The sequence below is a fragment of the Heteronotia binoei genome, chromosome 21, assembly GCF_032191835.1.
Source record: "Heteronotia binoei isolate CCM8104 ecotype False Entrance Well chromosome 21, APGP_CSIRO_Hbin_v1, whole genome shotgun sequence".
Classification (NCBI taxonomy): domain Eukaryota; kingdom Metazoa; phylum Chordata; class Lepidosauria; order Squamata; family Gekkonidae; genus Heteronotia; species Heteronotia binoei.
The window spans coordinates 88,053,291-88,081,280 of record NC_083243.1 but is presented as its reverse complement, the minus strand read 5'-3'; the positions used below and the strand labels follow the sequence as shown (position 1 = coordinate 88,081,280).

The window sequence follows — 27,990 nt, the reverse complement described above, 5'->3', positions numbered from 1 at the left end:
GAGAACCCAGCTGTGTGCAGACATTGGTGATTTCTACGAAGCCCTGAAGGCAGTATATGGTCCATCATATCAGACTCAGAGTCCCTTGCGTAGTGCAGACGGCCAAGTGCTCCTCACAGACAAGGCATCCATATTGAACCGGTGGTCGGAGTATTTTCAGGTTCTCTTCAGTGCCAACCGCGTAGTTCAAGATTCAGCAATTCACCTCACCCCACTTCAACCAGTGAAAACAGAGTTGGATGAGATCCCCACTCTAGAAGAGACTGTTAAAGCCATCAAGCAACTGAAAAGTGGCAAGGCAGCAGGAGTTGATGGAATTCCACCAGAGATCTGGAAGCATGGGGGCACAGTACTACATAGCTCACTTCACAAAGTACTTGTCACCTGCTGGGAACAAGGCAAATTACCACAGGACTTTCGCGATGCAATCATCATCACCCTATACAAGAACAAAGGGGAAAAGTCAGACTGCTCCAACTACCGGGGGATAACCCTGCTCTCCATCGCAGGCAAAATCCTTGCCAGAATACTCCTGAACAGACTGGTGCCCGCCATTGCAGAAGAACTCCTCCCAGAGAGCCAGTGCGGCTTCAGAGCTAACAGGAGCACCACCGACATGGTATTTGTTCTCAGGCAGCTCCAAGAGAAATGCAGGGAACAGAACAAGGCTCTGTATGTGACTTTTGTCGACCTTACCAAAGCTTTCGATACCGTTAGCAGGAAAGGCCTGTGGCAAATCTTGGAACGTTTAGGATGTCCCCCAAGGTTCCTCAGCATGATCATCCAGCTACACGAAGACCAGCAAGGCCAAGTCAGACACTGCAACGACCTCTCGGAGACCTTCCCAACAGGCACAGGTGTAAAGCAAGGCTGCGTTCTCGCGCCAACTCTCTTTACGATCTTCTTTAGCATGATGCTTCAAAGAGCCGCAGTAGATCTAGATGATGACGATGGTGTCTACATCCGCTATCGCACCGATGGCAGCCTGTTCAACCTGAGGCGACTAAAGGCCCACTCCAAGACAATGGAAAAACTCATCCAAGAGCTACTGTTTGCTGATGATGCTGCACTCGTCTCCCACTCGGTATCAGCTCTGCAGCATATGACGTCCTGCTTTGCAGAGGCTGCCAAGCTATTCGGCCTAGAAGTTAGTCTGAAGAAGACAGAAGTTCTCCACCAGCCTGCACCCCAGGAAGATTATCACCCTCCCTGCATCACTGTGGGTGAATCAATTCTGAAGACAGTCCAGCAGTTCAGCTACCTGGGGTGCATCATCTCCTCAGATGCTAAGATCGACAAGGAGATTGACAACAGGCTGGCAAAGGCAAACCGTGCCTTTGGCCGACTGCAGAAAAGAGTGTGGAGCAGCAAGCATCTGAAAAAAGGCACAAAGATCAATGTTTACAAAGCGGTTGTGATGACAACCCTCATCTACGGCTCCGAATCGTGGGTTTTATACCGTCATCACCTGCGACTCCTCGAGCGCTTTCATCAGCGCTGCCTTCGCACCATCCTCAACATCCACTGGAGTGACTTTGTGACCAACACTGAAGTTCTCAAGCGGGCGGAGGTTACCAGCATCGAGGCACTGCTGTTGAAGACGCAGCTGCGCTGGGCAGGGCATATTTCTAGGATGGAAAACCACCGGCTTCCCAAGATTGCCCTGTATGGCGAACTCTCCACCGGCCATCGAAATAGAGGGGCACCAAAGAAGAGGTACAAGGACTCCTTGAAGAAATCCCTTGGCACCTGTCGCATCAACCATCACCAGTGGTCTGACCTAGCCTCAGATCGCAAAGCATGGAGGCACACCATCCACCAGGCTGTTTCTTCTTTTGAGAACGCACGCATAGCTGGTCTTGAGGACAAAAGGAGATTGAGGAAGAATCGCACTGCTACAGCACCAACCCTAAATCAGACTTTTCCCTGCAGCCACTGTGGCCGGACCTGCCTGTCCCGCATTGGTCTTGTCAGCCACCAGCGAGCCTGCAGCAGACGTGGACTATTGCACCCTTCTTAAATCTTCGTTTGCGAAGCCAAGCCGAGAGAGAGAGAGAGACTGTCTGTGACTACTGGAGGGGAGTTCCTGTCAGGAAACCAGCAAGATGGAAAAGAAAAGCTTCCTTTTTAACACACTGACAAAACAGTCCTCAACATCCTTCATAGAAAATATCAACCGTGACTTTTATGGACACCTTTCCTATCCCAAGATAGACTCAGATTTCCTTTCAGAGGGGCCAGTTTAAGTTTATTTGTATTGTTCAGCTTGCTTGCTTTGGCAATGGAGGCCATTTCACTGGGGTTGTGATCTTCATTGTAGCATTCTCAATTTGCTATGGCTTTGTGACCTTACTCTCACCAAAGGCCCCAGTGAGGGACTATTGTGTTGAATTTTTAACATATGTAGTTCACCTAGCTGGATGATAGAGTTAAGAACAAGAATACATATATAACGTTGTTTTATCTCTTATAATTGGTATACTAGGCTATTGCAAGCATAGGATAGTATACATTAAGCCCTTGACTGCTCAGATTTGGATAAAAAATATTTGCATTGCTTGATACAAGCACATGTTAAAAATGTTCTCCCAATTAAATCCTCATTTTAGCTTGGTTTTATATTTAACAAAATTAGATTCACTGAAAATGTGCACAAATCTATAATGAATAATACATTTTAAATATTGTTGGTATTTAACCTTGCAAACAATGACTAAAGAGGCAGCTAATCCGCCAGTGGCTCCATTATCTTGTGCTCCCTTTCTCTCACTTATTCTCATGGACAAAGCACTGATGTGGAGTTGAGCTATGTTATTACTGGAGGGTCAGCATGGGTGTTAGCTTTGGAGACTAGCATTTCTATAAAAGTAGGTCCTGATCTGTTTCTCAACTTTTCCTAAGAGGGTTTATGTGGGATTGTTACTACAATCATGCACCAATATTAATCTGTGAAATACTAAATGAAGATGAGGAAGGGACTTGTTACAACAGTGATGCGGTTTTTGAAATCATAAAACAGGTCTAGGAGCAGGACTGAAAACTGTTCAGACAGTTAAACTGTTCAAACCTTTAGCTGCAAAGTTTTATAGCATGTTACAAAATAGTGTTTTAAAAGAAAGCTATCCAGTTTTCCTAATTGTGGCAATGCTGGCAAGCCTTTTCAATGGTTGGCTGGTCATGGCTGAGTGTTAATAAGCAGACAGTATTTCTAGTGTTGCAGCATGTTAATTAAGGTAATTCAGCTCAGTGCTGCTTGCAATTCACCAGCTGGTGACTGTCTTGGTACAAGACTGTAATTAGACTTTACTCCCCTTTTTGGTGTCTTTTATTAAAATGCTGTTGAAAAGACTGAAATGACTAGGCATATAATATATTACACTACAGAAGTGCTTGTGTCTAATTACATAAATGTGCAGCTGTGATTACATAGATAAATCTTTTTTCTTAAGTGTGATCTCATTTACCCACTTTACTATATAAGCAGTCTTGTCTTCAAACTGCATCCGTGACAGGGAAACAGTAATTTCCCAATCATGCCTAAATGTGAAGAAAAACCTGGGGAGGAATAAAAATTACTTGTTTCAATTGGGCTGTGAATTCAGTCAGTCACCTTTATTGACATGTACAAATACAACAAACAGTGTTTTAACAAGGAAGGGTGCAAAGCCAATATATTCAAGATAAAATCATGCTACAAAAGCTTGTGATGTTTAAAAAGAGATGTATTATAGCATTTCCTGATGAGCTCTTATTACTGACTGTAAAAACAGAGCTACCTTCCCATTGACTTTTGATAGATGATCATTCAAGAGACAATAAACTTTAATAGGATCAGGGAGGCCCAATATACTAACTAAAATTAAGTTTAAATATTTAGCACATAGGTCTGCATATAGTGAAGAAGCATATATGACACTGATTTGGTGCAACCAGAGTTACACAGACAGGTCCTATCCAGATAGGCAGTCTTGTTGGAAAAGGAAAGGTCCCCTGTGCAAGCACCAGTTGTTTCCAACTCTGGGGTGAAGTTGCTTTCACAACATTTTCACAGCAGACTTTTTACGGGGTGGTTTGCCATTCTACACTTTCCCCCCAGCAAGCTGGGTACTCATTTTACCAACCTCGGAAGGATGGAAGGCTGAGTCAACCTGGAACCGGCTATCTGAAAACCCAGCTTCCACCAGTGATCGAACTCAGGTCGTGAACAGAGCTTAGGATGCAGTACTGCAGCTTTAACACTGCGCCGCAAGGCTCTTGTTGAACCTACCATATAAGACCACTAATGGCACAACAGGGATCATTTTGTAGGAAAAGAAGTGCCGGAGCTCATTGGCACAACTCATTTGCATATGCCACAAACCCCTGACATCACTGGAAGATGTACTAAATTATATCAGCTCATTATCTACCTTAAAATGCTTATTGAATTCTAATTCCTAATCAGTCTTTTTGAAAGAAATTAAAATCTCAGATAGACACAGAGAAATCTAAGCTTTAAAAAACTTATCAGAACAAGCCGAAATAATTTCCTTTTAACTTTCATTTCTCCTTATCCTAACATGGCCCTTCCTTTTATGGTTAAAATAATTTCTAATGGATCTGACAAAGTGCTGCTGTTGGAAACCAGTTGACTTTCCTGTAGACTTAGAGGCAGTAGATCATACCATCTTGTTGAGACACTGGGAAGCAGAAGGACATATCAGGGGACTGCACTGAACTGGTTCAAATCATTGTTCATGGATCAGGCTACGAGGGTTGCTGTTGGAAACCAGTTGTTATCAGTGTGGAACATATCCTGTGGGAGTCCACATGGTACAATTCTGTCTCCCATGCTTTTCAGTGTAAAGCCATTAGGTCAAATCATTTGTAGCTATGGGTTTGAATGTTATCAATTCCCAATTTTATATATCCTTATCCAAACCCCTTGGTGATGCAGTAGAGATCCTGAATAGCTGCTTGGCTGCTATGGTAAACTGGCGAAGAATGAACAAATTGAAACTCAACCCTGAAAAGACAGAGGTAATGCTGGCTGGGAAGATGGAAATCTTGAAGAATGTTGGACTCCCCACTTTTGACGGTGTTCTTCTGACACTCACTGACTCAGTTAAGAGTCTTGGGCTTATAATGGTCCCAGTGTTATTACTGGAGAAGCAAGTTAATGCAGCTGCAAAAAAGGCTTTCTTCCAACTCTTCCTAGCCTGTCAGATATCCCCTTGCCTTGGTACAGCTAAACTGGTGACCTGCATCTATGCCACAGTAACATCAAGAGTGGACTACTGTAATGTACTGTACATTGGTCTCCTATCAAAATCAATTCAGAAACTCTGGTTGGTGCAGAATGTTGTGGCTCAGCTATTATTGGGAGCTAAACAGAGCATACATATTGCTCCCATCTTGCCAGCACTTCACTAGCAGGTTCAGTTTAAGATATTAGTTATTACCTTCCATGGCTTAGGACCCTCATATCTACCAGAGTGCCTCTCCCATTACTCTCTGCCACAACAGTTTTGTTCACTGAAACAGGGTTTTCTGCAGGTGCCAACCTGCAGGGCCAAATAAAGAACTACCTGTACATCTGCCTGTTGTGGCCTGCACCTTGGATACCACTATGTATAGCTTGCTGAAGGTAGGGTTCTACTATGTAATTTTTACATCATTTAATGTGTCATATGAACACTTATGTTTCAATTTCTGGTTTTAGACTTTTGGTTGGGTCTACAACCCTAATTCTTATTGCATCATTGTTTGTCAAATGCTCTATCCTATTGATTGTATTGACTCACTAACTGTAATCTGCTTCAAGTCAATGTGAGAAAGACTTTAAATAATGTAAATAAATAAATAGCTAAGTTTCACAACATGCTGGTGTCTATGAAATGGTGCGTCTCATTGTCATTCCTTCATTTGGTATTAAAATAGAAGAGAGTAAATTGAGGAGGAAGGATTAGAACAATTGCTAATATATTTTCTGTGCACTAATAAAAAGATTGGTTGGTTATGCCACAAATGGCTCTCTTAAGTGTAAACTGCAGATTATTTGCAAAGGTACATAATGTAATGAAGCAAGTGCCCACTCACTTTCTGCTGATAGAAAAATAGCCTTGTGAGGCTGCTATTCTCATTTTTTAAAAGAGAAGAATCTTTGTTTACATACCTTGTCAGCCAGTAGCTTTGAGCCAGGCTGACCTTTCTTCACTGGTGGTCTTGCTTGGGTGGCAGTGGTTTGATTGTCCTGCAACCATCACTCTTCTGTCAGGTAATAGAGGCCAAGTGTCCTTTCCCATCACTCCTGCAGCGTTGGAGCAACTATTGGAGGAGATACAGCTACAGTGGTTTCTGCAAGTAGTTCGTTGTCTCGTCTTCTGTGGTAAGGATAAAAATGATTCCAGGAGACCAAGGTGTAGCTCTTCACCAAAGCATACTGAGCCCATTCCCCCAACCAGGAAGTACAATTAGTTGACATACTGCTATTCTGTGTGTTACTGGCCGACTGCACAAAAGAGTGTGGAGCAACAAGCATGTGAAAAAAGGCACAAAGATCAATGTTTACAAAGCGGTTGTGATGACAACCCTCATCTACGGCTCCGAATCGTGGGTTTTATACCGTCATCACCTGCGACTCCTCGAGCGCTTTCATCAGCGCTGCCTTCGCACCATCCTCAACATCCACTGGAGTGACTTTGTGACCAACACTGAAGTCCTCAAGCGGGCGGAGGTTACCAGTATCGAGGCACTGCTGCTGAAGACACAGCTGCGCTGGGCAGGGCATATTTCTAGGATGGAAAACCACCTCCTTCCCAAGATTGCCCTGTATGGCGAACTCTCCACCGGCCATCGAAATAGAGGGGCACCAAAGAAGAGGTACAAGGACTCCTTGAAGAAATCCCTTGGCACCTGTCGCATCAACCATCACCAGTGGTCTGACCTAGCCTCAGATCGCAAAGCATGGAGACACACCATCCACCAGGCTGTCTCTTCCTTTGAGAACGCACGCATAGCTGGTCTTGAGGACAAAAGGAGACTGAGGAAGAATCGCACTGCTACAGCACCAACCCTAAATCAGACTTTTCCCTGCAGCCACTGTGGCCGGACCTGCCTGTCCCGCATTGGTCTTGTCAGCCACCAGCGAGCCTGCAGCAGACGTGGACTATTGCACCCTTCTTAAATCTTCGTTCTCGAAGCCAAGCCGAAAGGCTGGTGGAAATTGGTGGTACTCTGTGTTGCTTTGCCAAAGGTTTTTAATAGAGTCTTGTTTTCTTTCAGCTCATGAGGCAATCTGGTTTATTTCCTGCTAGCTTTCAGGCTCACTTTGTACTCATTACTTACATGATACTATACCTTCTTTGTTTGTTTGTAGCTTGTCCACAGCCACCAGAGCCAGAGAATGGAGGTTATATATGCCATCCAACATCCTGCAAAGACCCATTGGTATCTGGCAGCGTCATAGAGTATGTGTGTGAAGAAGGTTTCATGCTGAAAGGAGACTACAAATATCTGACCTGCAAGGATGGAAAGTGGGATCCAGTCATGGAGGTGACCTGTAGACTCAACCAAGGTTAGTTAAGCATTGTTGTACATGGATTTTCAGTGTTCTTGTCCTAGCTTTCCAAATACTAAATAATTCTATGGCTAAACTTGGGTAAACCTGAGGGTGTATCAGGATTTCCCGCACCACCACTTTCTGTTGTGGGCTTTATTCAGAGAATCCAAAGAAATTAATTTTGGTGAGAATTTTGCAAGTAATCTCTAGGTTCTCATACCTTTCCAATAAATCCACATGGTCCCCTGGAGAGTAAATTACTGTTAAAGTTGGTACTGTAAATACTGAAGCAAGATTGGGGTTAAGAGGTCATTAACTTGTTGGGGCATATTCTGATGCTGCCAGCCCCTGAAACTAATTGCCTTCTGCTGCAGAACAGGGCATTCTGTGCCTTGCCTATCCTGAAACAGCTCTCATATGTACTGTTGGCTGTCTTTCCAAAAGGAAGTGGACAGTTATGTCATGTGAGATTTTGCTGTGTTGGATAGGAATTCCTTTCCCATGAAAGAAAGCCAAGAAGTTTGCAGGAAAATATTTGTCATGTTGTTTTAATTGACCATGAGGTTTGGGTCAGGGAGGAGGGAGAGAGTGTGAATAAATGTTCATGGAAAAACAGCAAAAATTCCCTGCAAGCTGGATAGAGTGCTGAAACTAATTGGATTGTTGGGTGGGGAGCACTGCACTTAAAAAAAAAAAAAAGTAAAATGCATTCAGCATATTGGAATTACAGCTCTGAATCTTGGAGTCTGTTTTCATTCTCAAAGTCTTTCACCAGTGTGCTTCATAAGGCAGCAATTCAGTTATCCAGACAGTGTGTTCACATGGCCCTGCTGGCTCAGTACAGGGGAAATGGTCAGATTGTCAGTGAAATGGTGTGATAGTGAGTACCACTAAGCTAATAAACACATTCCTGTTCCATGGGTTATTTTAGTGCATTTTAGTCTGGCCAGTTTCATGTGGTGTGAGTTAAGGTCAAATTTACCATGGTGAAAGCAGGACCATAATTGTAATTCTGCTTGCTTTACCTGGTTTGCAGTTCTTTGTGCGGTGCTGATGACAAACAGTTGCTTCCTGAGATAAACCACTTTTAAAATATTTTTTTTGGGCTCTACAGATAAAGATTCTCCTCCAAGTATAGGAGTGCCCACTCTATCCATAGTGGCTTCCACAGCAAGCTCAGTGGCCCTCATCCTCCTTCTAATTGTACTATTTGTTTTGCTGCAGCCAAAGTTGAAGTCTTTTCATCACAGCAGGTGAGTTTGTGGGGATGACCTACTACTGGAAGGCAGGTGCTTCTGATTGTGATCATTTCTTGTAGATCCAGGATATGTCTCTTGCTTACTCTGATACCTTACATTCTCACTTTCCTTTCTAGCTGCCTTTCCCCCCCCTTCTCCTGGTCTTACTTTTCACTCTTAGGCAACTTTTTTCCTAGATATATTTTTGGAAGATACATCCATCTACTTTCTTGCCTATGGATCCTGTATGTGTCCTCCACCAGTTAACACTTTACCAAACCCTGCTAACTGTGTTTTATGGCTGGCAGGGGCTTGATTAGCCTCCCATATTCTTGTTGTCTGAAGAAGCTGTAAAAATCAGGAGCTATAAAAGACCACATTTGGCTGTAGGATCCTAAGACTATGCAAGTCCCTCATACTGCCAGCATTCTTGGCATATATGGGGGAAGATTCAACCTTGGCTGTTCTTGAGAAACTGTGTCTCATGTGTATCATTTTACTTCTGTACTATGATGTGGAGTTAGCTGTAGGGATCAGATGTGTGTATCTTCATTAACAAGGCTAGCAAAAACAGCAGTTGGCAGCACCACATAAGTTTCTGTTTCTTTAGTACAGGGGCTAGAGTGTGCGGCTCTGAATCATGTCTGTGGGAATTTGTAAAACTTACCTCTTGACAGGATGGAGGAAAGGCATGACTTGAGAGAAGGGAATAGTTTTTGCCATTTTTAATAATCCATATTTTAAACAAATGGCAAGCATTCAGATATGTGTTAAGGAGCACAGCTTTCCCCATGCTCGGTATGGGTGTCAAGAACAACTCTTAGTGAAGAGGTGAAGCTAGGGCTGTATGCACATGATACAACACAGAAATCCATTGTGAAGAGTTACAGAAACATCTGTGGTGTTCTTTTTTAAAAAAAAAATTGCAGGCATTGAGGACCATGGTAACAGGCACTGCTTTGTTTCTTCATGGCTATGGCTATTCTGTTCCATCTGCTGTTTTGCCTTTTACACTCTTCAGTCTTACATGTAAATACAGATCTGAAGCTTATGCTCAGACCATGTAGTCCTCTAGTGTCTTTTCTGTTTTGCTTTTGAATTAATGACTAAAAAAGGAGCTGATATGTGTGCAGGCCTCTGCTCGTCTTCCCTTCCCTCCAGCTTCCTGGCTTGTTCCAGTAATTCTGATAGTTACCATAAGTTATGAATTGCAGAGTCACTGAAGCTGATGTTCCTGCTTGATTTGAACATTTAAAATAACATCCAGTTCTCAACTGAGTTTTTCCCCCCTGTTCAAATAAGTGTGTGGGATGGGAGGAAGCCCAGACAAATGTCGCAAATGCTGAAAATTCTGCTTTCTACTGCTGTCCTATGAAGGCTGTGCTTCATCATTTTACCGGTCAGTCTGCTCTTAGACTGTGTGCATGTAACAGTACTGTTTCTAGTGTTTAGAACCAGGGAAATCTGGGTTAAAATGCCTGCTTGGCAGTGAAGCTCGTTGGATGATGTTGGGCCAGTCTTGCTTCCTCAGCTTATCCTATATCTCAAGGTGGTGGTTGTGTGATGAAAAAAAGGAGAAGGAGAGAACCAGGTGTTTCATTCCAAGCTCTTTGAAAGAAGGGCAGGATAAAAATTGGATACTATTTCTCAGTTCAGTTCTTTATTATTATGATCATTTGACCAGCATATAATCAACTTTACAGTTTACAGAATAAACAATTATGCAATAAAATATAATATTAAAAAAATTAAACCTGGTTACAATGCAATTTCCAAAGGCTAAGGTACGGAAGTAGCCAAATTGGTATGTAATCCTAGGGTTCTCTCTCATCTCATAAAGGTAATCAAGCTTTCAGTAAAATCAAGAATCTTATCCAATAATCTAATAAAATTTAAATCTGGTTATGATACAGTTTCTGTAGAGGAGGAGCGTTTGAGACTCACTATTGATCCAAATGGCTGGATTCACAGAGTCCTGGCTCAGGTGATAACAATTCGTGAGAAAACCCAACACTTAGGCAAAAAATGCTCTAATAATAATTATTAATAAATAATTGAGTCCAACGCAGTGGTCATATAGACATCAGAAAAAAGGCTTAATTCCTAAGGAGATTGAGAAGAACATCTCAAAGAGAAGCTTATGCATTGTATGAATAACAGAATATCACCACTTAAGTTGTATACAATTGACTTCCTGGATATAATTGATTGAAGAGCCCTAACCACTGTGGAAGAAAAAATTGAAACAGAGTAAAAAAAAAAAATACCTAGGACCTTCGTTTGGAACTGGGCTATAAGACCACTGCATTGGACTCAATTATTTATTAATAATTATTATTAGAGTATTTTTTGCCTAAGTGTGGGGTTTTCTCACAAACTGTTCTAAACCGTCACTCCACTATTATTTGGTATATAACATTGGGTGATAACAACCCACAAAGCTAGTGTTACAAATTATAGGATATAGATGTTACAGGCCCAGGCTGTACAGTGTAGGTTATGGTATCGGTGTAGGTTATGGTATCACAGTCATACAAGTATTCTCCCCCAACTGTATAGTTCATAGGGCTAATGAACTACAGTACTTATAAATACTGCATTGTGAGTTAAAAACTTCATTTCAGTTTTTGCTTGAACATAAACTCATTTGGGTAGCCCTTAGGCAAGGCCCATTCTCTCAACTTCAGTTTCCCACCTGCAATACATTCTGGCATAATAATAGCCTGCTTTGCAGTGTAGTGATTAGGATTACAGAGGTGTGAAGGTATTTGAAAGCAAAGGAAGAAAACAGATTTTAACATTTCTAATATTATTTCCAGATTGCCTTTGATAGCATTTATTGTTAGGGTTTGTGTTTTGAGTGTGATTACACATGCTAGCGCAATTCAGTAGATTAAAGGTACATTACAGTAACGTTCAAGCTGAAGCAGATTTGACAGCATCTGTTTATTCTTCTTTTTAAGAGCATTCTACAAAATCCAAATACCACAATGTTCGTTATTAGCTCCTGGTCCATGTTTGTTAACAGAAGAGCCATTTTAATTTGTGCCCAATTCCAGAATTTGTATTCACTATCAGTGCACTGTTGTGGGACATACACGTTCTGCACTTCAATCATATTTCATATCCCTCATCACTGAATAACTATTGAAGTAGGAGTGTGTAAACAAAAAAAAATGGTGTTTTGGGGTTTTTTTGTTCAGGTATATTGGATTCAGAAAATATTAGTATTCCTCATATTCTTAAATTCCAAATACTGGTATGGAATTTAGATTCAAGTTCATTTCGGGTTTCTGGATTTTTTAAATCCATTATTCCCTATGTGGAATGGCTGGGGGAGTTGTTTTTGAAGGTTTTTGTGTGGCTGGAGGAGTTATTTTCAAATGGCATAGGCACTAAAATTGCAGCAAAGCTGCTGGTGTCTGTCCTTTAAATAACCCCCAAGTTTTAAGTTGATTGGGCAAAGAAGTCTGATTTTTATGGGCCTCTGAAAAAGGTATTTTAACACATATAAAGTTTAATCCCATCCAACTTCCCTGTGGGCAGGAGTGCAATGTTTTCCAGTTTCCAGCACCTGCTACAGACCTCAGACTCCCCCACCCCTCTAGGAGCAGCTTGGGGGTGGGGAGAGCATTTTGTGTACTAGCCAGAGGAGATCAATGAGACAATTGTTCTCCACTGATGGAAATGCTTCCATCAGCAACATCTTCTATGCTGTGCTGTATACCATAGAAGGGTAATAAAGGATGCAGGTGCAGATGGGCTACCACATCAGATTAGCTCAGCATACACCCTGGGCTGTGGGCAGGAGCTTGAGCTGAAGCTGATAAATTTGAGAAATGGAGACTTCAAACACAGCTTTTCCTTCACTCACTTGCTCAAGTGCTAATGACATCTGTCCCTAAACTGGCTCTGCAAAATACCAGGCAGATAGTAAGAGCCTGAACTCACTGATTGTGCAGTGCTGCCCTCCCTTTGGTATCTAGAGGGGAGAAAAAAATTATATCCAGTGATGGTTGCAAGCAGGATCTCTGCACTGGTTGGAAGGAGCAAAATAGGCCAGCTCCTGTTTTATGCTAGAAATGCTTAAGATTAAAAATTTCAGCTCATCCCTGCATTTAGATGCAGATAATTCATGATCTCTTGTTTCTCTATTCTGAGATACCCTTGCCTGAGCCAGCCACCTAATGCATAAAGCTTTCTTTGTAATACAAGTGACTTGAAATTTGCTTATCATGGTCAGTACACAAAATGCTGAGCTGGTCCCAGCTCTTGACTTCATTATGACATGGTGGTCCTGCCACACTTAGCCTTCAGGCAATTGTCTGAGTGTGGTCCATGATAATCAGCTTCAGTTTCTGTGTAATTCATGTCCTGGTGCTCTGTGAAGCAGTAACAAGAATGAGAACTGAATAGACTTTTCGACAAACCTTAGTACAGCAAGAGTTCAGTTGCATGGCGCTGGACAGCAAATTTAACCAGGTCTGTGTAATTGCTACCAACTGAATTAAAGGTATATCCAGCTGTAAAATGAGCAGGGTTTGGAGAAGTTTGCATGCCTGAAGGAGCATTAACTCAAACTGTGTCAGCATGTTATTCTGCAAATGCTAAATGTAATATTTCTTTAAAATCTCAATGCAGGCGTGATCAAGGTGTTTCTGGGGACCCCGTTTCCATCATGGTAGATGGCGTTCAAGTGGCTTTGCCATCCTATGAAGAAGCTGTTTATGGCAGTACTGGGAACTGCATCGCTCCCTCAGATTCACGGGTGCAGATCGTCCTGTCAGAGGGAGCTGGGCAGAGTGGAACAAGGGATATGCAGCAACCACCACTGGACCAAGTGAATCATAGCTGCTTTGCTGGGGAGGATGAAGTCCCTGGACACTCTGGACTGTGTGAAGCAAGTAGTTCTCACCATTCAGAGGCTGTTCTAGTGCATCAAGCCACTTCCTCTTCCTGGGTAGCTGGTATGTCTACTAGTAGGTGTGGGCACAAAGAAGCTCCGGACTCAGAAAGCAGTGATGTACAAAGCCTTCTATCACTCACTTCCTCAGAGGACTACCCAGATGGTAAGCAAATAAACATTCATATATGAACTTCTGCAAGCTGGAATAAGAATACTAAACTCATAATTATTTTAGAGTGCTGTCAGCTGCTTCAGCAGAAAGTTGCATTGTACATGGATAAAAATATTAAGGACCTCTTAAGAACATAAGAGAAGCCATGTTGGATCAGGCCAATGGCCCATCCAGTCCAACACTCTGTGTCACACAGTGGCCAAAAAAGAAAGGAGGTTCACAAGTGGGGCTAGAAGCCCTTCCACTTCGCCCCCCCTCCAAAGCACCAAGAATACAGAGCATCACTGCCCCAGACAGTTCCAATCATATGAGCATAAGAAGAGCCCTGCTGGATCAGACCAGTTGTCCATCTAGTCCAGCCATCCTGTCTCACACAGTAGCCAGCCAGTTCCTCTGGAGGGCCAAAAACAGGGCATAAAGGCTTTCCTTAATGTTGCCTCCTGACTCTGGGATTCAGGGGCTTAGTGCCTCTGAATGTGGAGGTGCTACTGTGGCTACTAGCTACTGATAGACCTCTCCTCCATGAATCTATCTAATCTTTTAAAGCTGTTTAATCCGTGGCCATCACTACATAGTTCGGCAGTGATTTCCACATTTTAATCACTCTGTGTAAAGTAGTATTTCTTTTTGTCTGTCTTGAATCTAGGGTCCATCAGCTTCATTGGGTGCCCTTGAATTTTATAATAATAATAATACTTTTTATTTATATCCCGCCCTCCCTGCCGAGGCAGGCTCAGGGCAGCTCACAACATATAAATACAATGTACAGTAAAACCATATTACACGATAATTACAATTAGATAAAACCATCATTAAATCAACTTGTATTAAAATTAACATTATGGTGCTACGACTCAGATCTTCTATAAAATTCAGTGGCTAAAATATTTCCAGCGAATCTATCTAGTATTTTGAGAGAGGGAGAAAAAGTTCTTTGTCAGCTCTTTCTACCCCATGCATAATTTTATAAACCTCCATCATCTCTCCCCTTAGTCATCTCTTTTCTAAACTGAAAGGCTCTTCAGTCTTTCCTCATAGGGAAGATGCTCCATGTCAAGTCTGATGTTTCAATAACGAGACCTTCTTGATAAAAAAGTTTTTAGTTTATTGTAACATGTTGCAAGACTGTAGAAGCAGATTGAGAGACTGGTGAGCATGCACAAAGAGCAAACATTTAAGGTATACATCAAAGGAATTCCTAAGGGTGGGGATACTCTATGCAGGGCACATTCACACATTGTTATTATTTTATCGTTCTCAAGCACCGGCTGGCCTTGAGGCGCTTTCTAGCACCGGCTATCTCTGAGAAGGCACCACAATCTTGTTCCCATATTCTCGTTTCCAAGCATTGCTACATAACAAAGGATGGGAGGGGGGGAAGGAGAGTCTTAGCTAGCAGCATCTGAATACAGAATGATTTTACCCAGGATCCTTTGCCTGAACCAAAGTTACAGTTGAATTGCTTAGACATTATAGCAGACTTGACATACTGCCCCCCTAGGCCCCCTCCACCGCAGGGGAAAGGAGTTTGGTTGTTTTGCACTCCGGGGTGGCTGATGCGGTGCGGCAGCGGTCGACCATGGCTTGGGTGGGCCCCGTGGGTGGAGGGTGCCAACTGGACGGCCCGGGGTCCCGACGAATCAAACTGCAATGGAACACAGGGTGGATTTTACCCAAGGAGGCCGGCAGGTCTAACTCCACAGTCACAGAGTTAATCACCCTCTTTATCCTGAACGGCCCCACGAATTTGTAAGCCAGTTTCCGGGAGGGCTGGTTGAGGGGGAGATTTTTGGTTGATAGATACACTGAGTCCCCCACCTTGTAGTCTCCCGCCGGGGCGTGGGACTTATCATATTGTTTCTTGTAGGATTCTTTGGCTGCCTCCAGATTTTCTTTTATGACCGGCCAGTTGTTGCCCCCCCCCACCATTGTTCAAAGGCGGTTGGGGTGTCTTTGCTGCCCCCGCCAGGCAGTAGCAGGAGAGGCTTTCCTTCATAGCCAAATACTGTGGAGAAGGGGGAGGCTTTGGTGGAGCTTTTCATGCTATTGTTGTAGCAGTACTCGGCAAAGGGGAGCAAGTCCACCCAATCTGATTGGCGTTGATTTATGAAGCACCTTAAGTACTGCTCCAGCACCCCGTTTACCCTCTCCGTCTGGCCGTCCGTTTGGGGGTGATAGGCGGAACTCAGGCCCTGCTCCATTCCCACCAATTTGCAAAACTCCCGCCAGAAGGTGGCAACGAACTGCGGCCCGCGGTCGCTAATGACCTTGTCTGGGAACGAGTGTAATTTTATCACGTGATCAAAGAATAGGGCCGCTAGTTTCTTAGCGGTGGGCAGTTGGGCACAGGGGATGAAGTGGGCTTGCTTGGAAAACGTGTCCACTACTACCAAGATGACCGTTTTGCCTCGGGAGGGGGGTAATTCCACTATAAAGTCCATGGAAACTATTGCCCAGGGCCGTTTGGCTGTCTCGAGGGGTTGTAAGAGCCTGGGCGGCTTCCCCCCCCCCCCGCCGTTTGGCCATGATGCACACCGGGCAGCCTGTGACAAAATCGGACACATTTTTGCGCAGGGAGGGCCACCAAAACTGGAGGTTCACTAAATGCAAGGTCTTTACATAGCCGAAGTGCCCCGCCAGCTTGGACGAGTGGCAGAGTTGCAGTATCTCCCTCCTCAGACAGTTCGGAATGTACAGTTTACTCCGTTTGTACCACAGCCCGTCCTTTCCCTTCTGCACCCCCTCGGGTCGTTCCTTCCCCTCCCTTTCGGTTTCCAAGGCGATGCGCTCTCGGCTAATTCCGTCCAGCTCTCGTTTCTTTTGGGAGTGGGTGGTGACCATGGCCGCCACATGGGAGGGGGAGATCAACGAGTCTACCACATCCTCCTTCTGACTCTCTTGCTACGGGAGCCTCGAGAGCGCATCAGCCAAGAAATTTTTCGTCCCGGGGATGTGCTTCAGGGTGAAATCGAACTTGGAGAAGAACCCCGCCCACCTGATTTGCTTTTTGCTCAATTTGCGCTTGCCGGTCAGCGCTTCCAGATTTTTATGGTCGGTCCATATCTCGAAGGGTAGCTTCGCCCCCTCTAGCCAAGATCTCCAGGTTTTCAGAGCGAACATGACAGCGAAAGCCTCCTTGTCCCAAACTGACCAGTTGCGCTGTTCGTCTGAAAACTTCCGGGAGATGAAGGCGCAGGGTCTCAGTTTTCCCTCCCCATCCCTCTGCATGAGTATTGCTCCTACGGCCACGTCGGAGGCGTCGCATTGGACCACGAAGGCCCTCTGCTCGTCCGGGTGGCTTAGGACCGGCTCACTTGTGAATAGGCGTTTCAGGTGATCAAACGCGTCCTGGCACTTGGGCGTCCATTTTAGCCCGGCCCCTGGCCATTTGGCCTCCGGGCCCTTGCCTTTGGTCTTTAGGAGATCGGTCAAGGGCAGGGCGATCTGGGCGAACCCCTCTATGAATTGTCTGTAAAAATTTGCAAACCCGAGGAAAGATTGGAGCTGTTTACGTGTCCTCGGGGGAGCCCATTCTAGCACTGCTTGGACCTTTGCTGGGTCCATGGCCAGGCCGCGTTCAGACACCCTAAACCCCAAGTAATCTAGTTCCGTTCGGTGGAACTCACATTTGGACAGTTTGGCATATAGCTGGTGTTCCAGCAAGGTGCTGAGGACCTCCCTCACCAATTTTACATGCGACTGCTCGTCTTGTGAATAAATAATGATGTCATCCAGGTACACCACCACCCCCTTGTACAGATATTTTCGCAACACATCATTGATAAAGTTCATGAACACCCCAGGGGCCCCTTGCAGTCCAAACGGCATCACCAAGTATTCAAACTGTCCCATCGGTGTATTGAAAGCCGTTTTCCACTCATCCCCCTCTTTGATGTGCACCCGGAAGTACGCGTCTCGTAAGTCCAGCTTGGTGAAGATTCCCCCCCCCCCCGCCACCGTGCTTAACAAGTCTCGGATGAGGGGGATGGGGTAGGCATTTGACATGGAGATCGCGTTAATCCCGCGAAAATCGGTGCAAAGTCTAAGCGAATTGTCCTTTTTCTTCCTAAACAGGACGGGGGCGGCGTGGGGGGCCGTGGCGGGTCGGATGAACCCTATCGCCAAGTTCTTGTCTAGGAACTTGCGGAGTTCCTTCTTTTCCACCCACCCCATCTGGTATAGTTTGGCTCGGGGTAAGGCTTCCCCCGGTATTAGTTCTATCGCGCAATCCGTGCTTCGGTGGGGGGGCAATTGGTCAGCTTCTTTTTCACTAAACACCTCCATTAAATCCCGGTAGGCTTCCGGGATTGGGTGCACCTCCTCCACCGTCACGCACGCCCTCTCCCTCGCGGCGGGGGCTTTCGGTCCCCACGCCGGGTTTCAGAGGTGGGCCTTGCATCCCGGGTCCCAAAATCTGATAGTTTGTGCCCTCCACCGGATCAGGGGCTCGTGCTTCTCCAGCCAACCCACCCCCAACACCACCGGGTACGAGCACGAGGGGGCTATCACAAAGAACTCCTGATCCCAGTGTTCCTCGATCCCCATGGGGCATGGTTGCGTCTCACGTGTGCAGGGCTCCCCGCACATCACGGACCCATCCATTTGCTCAAACAGCATCAGGTGGGGCAGCTGTGAGCTTTCTAGTCCCAAAGCCTCCACCACTTTGGGGGAGATTAGTTCTCTGTTGCACCCCGAGCCTATGAGGGCTCTTATCTGCAGGAACCTCCGCAGTTTGGGGTTCAGCAGTCTCACAGTCACAAAATATAATTTCCCCGTCACTCTCACCATCAGCGGCGCCTCGTCTCGATCGACCTGCTGGTGGGCACCCTTCAGAGCAGTAGGTCGGGTTCGTTTCCTGCCGGCTCTTCCAGCCACGCTAGGTCGGCCAACTCCGCGGACAGGAGCACCTCCTCTTCCTGGAGCTCCTCTTGCACCGCCACCACGCTGCTTTTCGCCGCATCCTTAGGGCGGCTGGGGGCCTTCTTTGGGACCGGCGTGGCGGGCTTGGGGGGGCCCGGTTGGCCCCTGCGCCGGCGGGGGCTGTGGGCAGTTGGAGGCCAGGTGGCTTGGGTCTCTGCATCTGAAGCACCGGCGGGGCCCCACCGGAACTGCGGTAGCTGGCTTCTTACCCTTCGGGGGTTCAGCCTTCGCGGGGCTCCCTCTCGCTTGGGCTTTCCCGGACTGGTGCTGGCGCAGCATGGCCACTCGCTTGAGGTTGTTCTCTACTTCCCCAGCCAGCTGGATCCACCCCACCAGGGTAGTAGGGCGAGCCTGGGTGAGGGCTCGATCCAGGATGCTCGCGTTCAGCCCATTCCTGAACTTGTCTATCTTCATCACCTCGTTCCACCCTCGCACTCAGGCCACGTTGGCCTGGAAATCAGTTGCATACTTGCGGATGGACCTGGCCCCTTGTTGCATATCGCGCAGGGCTGCCAATGCCCGCGACTCCTGCAGCGGGTCTTCATACTGGGTCAGCAGGGCTTGTAGGAAGGTGTGCACGTCGTCCAGGATTGGGCTCCTGGTCTCGCACAAGCTCACGTACCACCTTTTCGCGGCTCCTCTCAGCTTCGAGCCCAAGTAGTCAACCCGGCTGAACTCATCAGGGAAGGAGTGGCCCCAGTAGTGCATGTAACTGTTCGCCTGGATCCCGAAGTAGTTTACTTCCTCTGGGTCCCCATCGAAGGTAGCGTCCAGTTCTCTTCCCATGTGGGTCTCCGGGAGGTTGCCCCCCCAGAGCCCTCCCCAGCTGGACTGTCAGGTCGCGGACCTCATCCTTCAGAGCCCCGAGGGCCCCATCGATCTCTTTGCGGACCATTGAGCGGAACATCTGGTAGTCCTCCTCATATGGATCCTTGGGCTTCGGCTCCCCGCTGTCTGCCCCTCGGCGTCCCGCTCCGCCATCCTCGTCTTCCCCGACTCGCACAACGAGGATGCTGTCCGCCTCGCCCGTCTCCCCCGTGCTTGGGGTGGCGGTCTCCATCCCTGCCCCCTGGGTCAGCCTGGTGTGGCGGTTCAGGATGGCTTCCCGGCGTAGAGAAGCCTGATCCATGATGGTGGTCGAGGTCCTCAGTTGGTACTGCCGGGGGGATAACACTAGCTGGAACTCGGGGGGAGACTCCGCGGCTCTCCTCGGATCTAGGACGTGCCACGGGGTTCCTCCCTCCAGACCAGTGTCGGGTGGGAGTTCTCCGTTGTCCGGAAACTGGTCAGCCATCTGGCTTTTCAAGTTGCCGGAAAGGTTGAACTCCAAAAAGGGAGTCTCTCAAAATGCCAAGTCTGATGTTTCAATAACGAGACCTTCTTGATAAAAAAAGTTTCTAGTTTATTGTAACATGTTGCAAGACTGTAGAAGCAGATTGAGAGACTGGTGAGCATGCACAAAGAGCAAACATTTAAGGTATACATCAAAGGAATTCCTAAGGGTGGGGATACTCTATGCAGGGCACATTCACACATTGTTATTATTTTATCGTTCTCAAGCACCGGCTGGCCTTGAGGCGCTTTCTAGCGCCGGCTATCTCTGAGAAGGCACCACAATCTTGTTCCCATATTCTCGTTTCCAAGCATTGCTACATAACAAAGGATGGGAGGGGGGGAAGGAGAGTCTTAGCTAGCAGCATCTGAATACAGAATGGTTTTACCCAGGATCCTTTGCCTGAACCAAAGTTACAGTTGAATTGCTTAGACATTATAGCAGACTTGACACTCCAACCCCCAGTCATCTTAGTCACCTTCTTCTATAATTTTTCTAGCTCTGCAGTGTCTTTTTTCAGATATGGTGACCAGAACTATATACAGTATTCCAAATGTGGCAGCACCATAAATCTATACAGGGGCATTATAATAATATCAGCCATTTTTTTTCAATTCCTTTCCTAATAATTCCTAACATAGAGGTTGCCTTTTTCACTGCAGCGCACTGGGTTGACACTTCTATTGAGCTATCCACTACAACTCCACTATCTTTTTCCTTCATAGGGAAGAGCCAGTTTGGTGTAGTGGTTAAGTATGCGGACTCTTATCTGGGAGAACCGGGTTTGAATTCCCACTCCTCCACTTGCACCTGCTAGAATGGCCTTGGGTCAGCCATAGCTCTGGCAGAAGTTGTCCTTGAAAGGGCAGCTGGTGTGAGAGCCCTCTCAGCCCCACCCACCTCACAGGGTGTCTGTTGTGGGGGAGGAAGATAAAGGAGATTGTGAGCCACTCTGAGATTCGGAGTGGAGAGCGGGATATAAATCCAATATCATCTTCTTCTTCTTCTCATAGTCTCAGCAAGCTTACTTCCAAGTAAGAACACATTGGATTGAAGCCTATTCTAATGCCAGTTCTTACTAACTTTTTACTTTGTTCAGTGCCACTTACTCCCAACCAATCTTGGTGGTTTCTGCTGCAGTCAAACTAATCCCAGTGCTGCTTGTTCAATATCTTTCTCTCAATGTCTAATTCTTTATTCCAGTAAAATCAAAGGGAAAAATTCTGTTGGCTTATGAGGGAGCATCCCAGATGGCTACAGTAGAAGGCCTGGATGTCTCACAAGAGGCAACAATTTCTCCTTGGGGCATAAAATGACACCTCTCAGGTGATCTGAGGTACTGTGGGGGAGGGGGAAAGCCCTCCTTCTGCAGCTCAGTCCCATGGAGATCAATGGCATTTCCCCCTTTGATTTCAGTTGGATAATGGAGTGCTGTGGTTTGAATAGAAAGTGGGGATGGGGAGCTCCAGGTCACAGGGCATGCCTTCACAGCCCACATGTGTGATGTATGTTGGGTGCCTCAAGCTTTAGTCTCTTGTCCATGTGCGAAGACTCTTCAAGAATTTGTTATGGAAAATGTTAAAGAAAAGCTGATTATTTGAAAGTATGGACCTTGTTAAATAAGCATGAGATAGCTCACTTTACAGGCAATCCAAATGTACATTGAGTCTGTGCAATGTGGTGGTTGGAAATTTGAAGACAAACATGAAATATAATTTAACTTGTTATTTTTTCTTCTTTTTTAACAGATATTCCATTGTTGAAAGAAGCCTGAGGTCTGTTGCATTTATCTAGCCTTTTTTCTCCATTTCTCCTTGCCTCCTTGGGATGGTGAGCACTCAGTGCTAGCTTCCCCCACTCTCCCACGCTGTGCTCCGAAAACCTCCAAGCAAACACTTCTTAGCTGAAGATCCAAAGGATGCCACCAGGATGCCTCCTCAATTCACCAGTGGAGGGCGTGCAGGGTGCCAGCCTTCCTCCCCCCACCGCCAGTTTCATCCGCTGTAAAGGAGGGTTGAGATTCAGTGACTTGAGCGCCGGCTGCCTCTTCCTGTCCTCAGCCAGATGTTTGTGTGGTCTCAGGAGAGCTGCTGTTTACTTGTGCCTTGCTCCTTCTCACACCGGCTTGTTGCAGCTTCTCACTAGCCTTTCTAGCTTCTGGACTTCTGCTCAGAAAAGCAGAGGCCAAAAATTGCTTGCTGTGTTGGGTGCAGATAGTGTCCTTCCATTTATCTTCAAGAAGGCAAGATGGAACTCCTGTAGGTGGGCTGAGAGGGAAGGGAGCCCAGAGGGAGTCACACATACATATTCTAGTTCTGGAGGTCTTTCAGAATTGTGTACCTACCATATAACATAGCTGCACATTAATATGTTAGGCATCCTGGGCTTGGTTAAAAGGCAATCACAACTGGCCAACTTATGGGAGGGGCAGCCCCTTACTGACAAACTTAGGCTGCTACCTTTTCTTTATTTCCCAATGAGAGGAGACTAGAGCATCTTTGCTGGAATGAAAGTACCTATACCTCTGCAAATTTCCTTTTTTTTTAAAGTGCATTGTTCATCCATGAAAAATCTGGGGTTGTGTCAATGTACAGAACTTGGAGCAATTTCTCTATCCTGCATAAAACATAGGAGCACCTGTGTGTGTAAGCCCATGTGGAGAACAGAATGAGTGCCCTTCTCTTAGAAGTGCCTCCCCATCAGCAATACCCTAGCTAATCCAAAGCCTTTCATCTTCCCACTTGTGTAGAGTTCCATGAGTGCACTATGCTGGTGTTTGAGTTACATTCACTGCTATAACCACCTTTGGCTTCAACCCAATATAATGGGAAAGTAATTTTGCATCGTTACTTCTGTTGTTGCTTCTCATATATGTGGAGGCAATGCCAGGACTTTTGAGTTTTTTTAGCTTGGGTTTTTGTGTGTGTCTCCATATTCTATCATAAAGCAAGTCAACAGGAAAAGAGATCTAGTATGCTTGTAACTGGTGTGCCTGATTGCCTTGGATAAATTAGCTATAGTCTGCCTTAATAATTTGGAATGGAAAGAGCCATGTTGCTGCTTTGTTTGATGGAAGAACCACCTCACTTCCTTTTTTACATTGCATGCTGATTCCACTTCCCTATGCAGGGGACATATTTGCCTGCCATCTTCCCTTCTGACACAAGCATGTTGTGCTCCTCTTCATCTGGCCTCTGTGAATTATGAATTATCAAACTTCCTGAATGAACTTTTAGGATACCTGTAACCCTATCTGGCTCCTTCTGACATGGTTGAGGTAGTCCTAAAGGACAGGGTGCAGTGTATAAATACATAGCAATGGAATGTTAACTTCATTCCAGTTGACACGCTACTTTTCATTTGCATTCCTCATTCAGATGGAATGGTTCATAAATTGTTGTGGTATATTAACATCCTTGAAATGGTATTCTGGAAGCTGAATCTGTAGTATTGATTTTCTACCACTAGGCAGTTATTAGCACAACCTTTCTGTGTGTCATGCTCCGCATTATTGGGAATTCCAGGACAGCTTAGACATTAGCCAAATATATGAAGCCATTCACTTTGACTTGGACCCTAATTCTGGAATTGATGAGTCAGTTGAACTGCTTGAAGAGCAGCTAGCATGGCATAGTGGTGAGCATGTCAGACTAGGACCTGGGATGACGGGGTTTGAACATCCACTCTGCCATGGAAGCTTGCTAGGGGAACCATCACAATCTCTTGACCTAAGGTGGAGGAGGGGAGAATGATCTGAAAAACTACGTTGGGTCCCAATCAAGGGAAAAAGCAGGATATAATTTTTTTAAAAAAATTAAAAATAGTTGAGACCACATAAATTTTTGAACCATTCTCTCTTTTAAAAATAAAACTGGCTGTTTGAGGAATGGACATATGTAGACTTTATCCTTTTCTGGCTAACAATGTGAGATCCTTTCTTGTGTCTTATATTATCTAGTTCCTCAGTTAATTTATAGAAGGCAGAGATGGCATCAACTTCTGGGTACAATGCTCAGGTTTTCTGTTCTTAATGCTTAGGCTAGAAGTAAGTGGAGTACTTTGTTAACTGTGTGATAACTTTTTGAAGCATATGAGAACTACTGAATTGGATGGACCACTGGCTGTGCAGCTGTTATGTGCCTAATAATTCATGTAACCCCTTCCAGCCTTGTGTACAGAAAACCAGGTGCTACAAGCATCTTGTCTCTTTTGTCTTTGTGATATGGAAAAAGGTGGTCTTTGGATTCTGCAGGCTGACCTTGACCCTTAAATTCTAGAATGGCACCTCTAAATGTCTCCCATGTCATGTTGGCCTTTCAATTAAATCTAAAATGGTGGTTGATCATATGAAGCTGTCATTATGCTCAGTCAGGCCATTGGTGCATCTAGCCCATTACTGCCACCTTTAACCAGAAGTCTTTCCTAGCCCTGCTTCTTGAAACGCCCCCCCCCCCCCCCCCCCCAGATATGCCAGATATTGCACTTGGTACCTTGTCCACTACCATTTAGCTGTAGACCCTCAGTTAACCAGCACATTTAGAAGAAAAAATATAGTCGCTTTACAACCCCGCCCCCCCAGCTCAATGCTTCCTTTCCATTATTTAACTATTCATTTCCCATGTGGTGACTTAATAGAGTGAGCAAGCAACAACGTGATTAACTGGTTGTATGTCTTGTGCTGCCGAAGAGTGAGAATCTAACCAGTCTCCTTGTGCCAGAGAAATCTATGAAATCAGAATAAGATTCCCCTCACTCCTTAAGTCCAATAGCAGTTGTCTTGCTTACCACTTAGCAAATAAAACAAAGTATGATTACAGAGGCACTTTAAGACCAGTTTTATTCAGGATATGAGCGTTCGCGCACATAAACACTTCCTCAGTAGTAAATCAGCATGCAACATAATGAAGATATTTATCAGATTTCTGAATCTGATAAATATCTTCATTATGTTGCATGCTGATTTACTCTCAACCTCTGCCTGTATGTATGGACTGGCAAATTCCATTTCATTGTATCTGAGGAAGTGTTTGTGTGCATGAAAGTCCATATCTTGAATAAAGCTTAGTTGGTCTTAAAGGTGCCTCTGGAGTCATCCTTTGTTCTGCTTCTTCAGACCAACACAGCTACCCACCTGAATCTGTCACTTAGCAAATAGTTATTGAAATGCTTCACATTTATGTGTTTTGTGTACAACACCATTATGGCAGCAGTATCTTCTGGAACAGTTGATGATGAAATTGGGGCACTGCATAAGAGAATTTGTGAGGCAGGAATATCTAAAATTTGACACTTGAGAATCCATGCAAGTCAGAAGAAGCAAGATTTTCATGTTCCCCTTTTAGTGTCTAGGCCTCAGCTTTGAATTAACATTCATGTAAAATAAGTTAGAACAAGGGATGGGGGAAGAGGTCTTCCTTAGGACCTTTTTTTCTTTTTTAAATTGCACATTTCTTTTAATATTATGATTATGGTACATCTCTTCAAAGATATGAAATATACAAAAAAAAAACCCCATGGGTGGATGACTAACTGGAACATGCTAGACATCTAGATGCAAGCTGCACCCACCAAACTCCTGACTAGGATCACTTCCAACAATGCATCTTTAACAATGCTCTCTTAAGACTCCCTGTACATAATATAGGATGGGAGGTGCTGATGCATGTTATAAACCCCAGGAGATGATAGTATGGCTCAGCTGCTCCTATCTCTTTAAAAAGCCTGTGCTACTCCAACTTGTCTCCAGGCAGTGTGTGTTTAGATACCATGTGAGAATAATTCTTCAAATGCTGGGTGCAAGGATCACAAAACCTAGAGCTTGATTCACCTTTATGTAAGCTTTCTGTGGCAGTCTTCATGGATGTGCTGGGTATCACAGTAAGGACCATTGCTTGACACCAGTGATGTAACATGTCAGAAATACAACTACTTTGTTGCACAGTATTTGTCATAATATTTAAAGCTACTTTTGTATGTGGGAAGAGCATTCCCAAGGCCAAAGACCCAGTAACTGCAGTAAAGGAATAACACGTACACAATTCATGTTGTCATTGTAAAATATCTAATTCCTGTTGGGGAGTGTGTCCACAACAAAAGCTAATGATTATCATTGGTGATCCTTGCTGCTCAGTGTCTGGTGGAGTTGGTGGACCCTGGGAGCGGGTAGCTGAAAAATGTATGTTATAGGTTTTTTATAATTTTAATTGTCTTTCAGAGAAGACATGCACCCACGTTGTTCAGAGGTACTATATCTGGCAGAGTCTGGGCTAATTTGCATTTTTCCTAGAGCTGTGTGTAGTGACATCATAAAATGTAAAGGGCTGTGATGTGTCTATAAGCATGCAGTGGATACCTGCCAAGATACTGCAAACCACAGCAGCTCCCCAGCACTTATGTACTGCATGTACCAAGTGGGACATGCAGTGTCTTCCCTTCACATACTTTACATTGTTTACTGCAAACATGATGCCTTGTCGAAGCATGCATTAACTTTCATTCTCTTACTGCTTTTGTAGTAGCACCGTATACATACCCGTAAGGGGCCCTGCATACTGGAGTTCTTCTTGGGTATTTTTGTATGAATCCTGCTTTAATTCAATTTGATTCATATTACATATTGTTCTGTGGACTTCATTCAGTGCTTTGTTCCTCCTTGTCTGGGTTTGTTTTATTCTTTGATTTTGAATGTGGCCACCTTTGTCATTTTACTACAGTTTCAACGCTTGCTCCAAGGAGATGTGTATAGAATAATTAAGCATTTCTGTGTTTATATATATATATCTTGAGAGCCTGCTGTTGACCTTTCCTTTGGGTGAGCTAATGAGAGGGGTGACTTTTGTTCTGCTGGAAATGTCATGGCTTGCTTTTCCCACCCTTTTGCTTTGAAGTTCATGCAGTCCAGACCAAACATCCCATTGAAATATGTGCACGCACACACAATTACACAATGGGCAGGCTGCTGGTAGCTAGAGATACAAATACAATGGGAAAACCTGGTTGCCTTCAGTGCTCTTTATTTGTTTGTAATCTGAGTTGCACCACTTTGGAATTATTTGCAGAAAGGTACTCTTATATATGTGGGATTTAAAAAAATACATAATGCTGTGCAGGATGTCAGTCAATTTTATTTTGCTTTATTTTATATATTATATATATATGTGCGTGTGTGTGTATGTATTTATGTATGTGTGTGTGTATATATATACACACACACACACACATACACACACACATATATATATATTCTGGTATCCTGTACATTGCAGTGGGTGTGGAGATAGTATTTTAATATTTGTATAAAGTTTAATTTAATTTCAATTGTTCTATGTATATAACTGCATTTCTAAATTAAAAAAAAGTCTTTTGAAGTGAATTGCCTGGTTTTTAAAAAATCTGTTAAAAATACAACTGCTTCATCCTGAAAGTTCACAGTTGAATAATGGCCATTATCCAGATTTTAGAGCACAAGGTCAATAAAGCTATTCTAATTACTGGCTCCTATGGAGATTTCAAGAGTCAAGGAGACTGATCACTCCTGGCATTCCTGTTGGAGAATCAAGGGCCTGTATTCTTTCTAGAATTAAAGAAATCTTACCACTTCCCTCCATTCTGTGACTTAAGGCCTTGGAAAATGAATTGAATGGTAACCCTCACAGTATTTATTGATTTAGGGAATTTTTATGCTACCTCTTCTGGGGAGCCAGCCTGAGAGATTTACAAAATAATATTATAAAACACAAACATTAAAAGTTGTAAATTGAACCCCAATCAGAGAATAAGAAAAAAGTGAGCAAATGAAAATAAGTTTTAATAATTTTCAGACTAAAAGCACACTAAATGTTTTTGCCTGATGCTGATAAGTAAGAATCAGATCAGGCATAC

General features: G+C 44.6%; 1 protein-coding gene across 1 annotated transcript in view; it reads left to right on the top strand.

The window, feature by feature from the left end:
- SUSD6 (sushi domain containing 6) overlaps window positions 1–27,476 on the top strand; it is a 47,650-nt gene extending 20,174 nt beyond the window's left edge. Inside the window, exons 2-5 of the mRNA XM_060261547.1 lie at window positions 7,358–7,555; window positions 8,655–8,793; window positions 13,420–13,847; window positions 21,858–27,476. Of these exons, the coding sequence (XP_060117530.1) occupies window positions 7,358–7,555; window positions 8,655–8,793; window positions 13,420–13,847; window positions 21,858–21,883 (791 nt within the window). The 3' untranslated portion in view covers window positions 21,884–27,476. The remainder of the gene's footprint in view (window positions 1–7,357; window positions 7,556–8,654; window positions 8,794–13,419; window positions 13,848–21,857) is intronic.
- The last annotated feature ends 514 nt before the right edge of the window (window positions 27,477–27,990 follow it).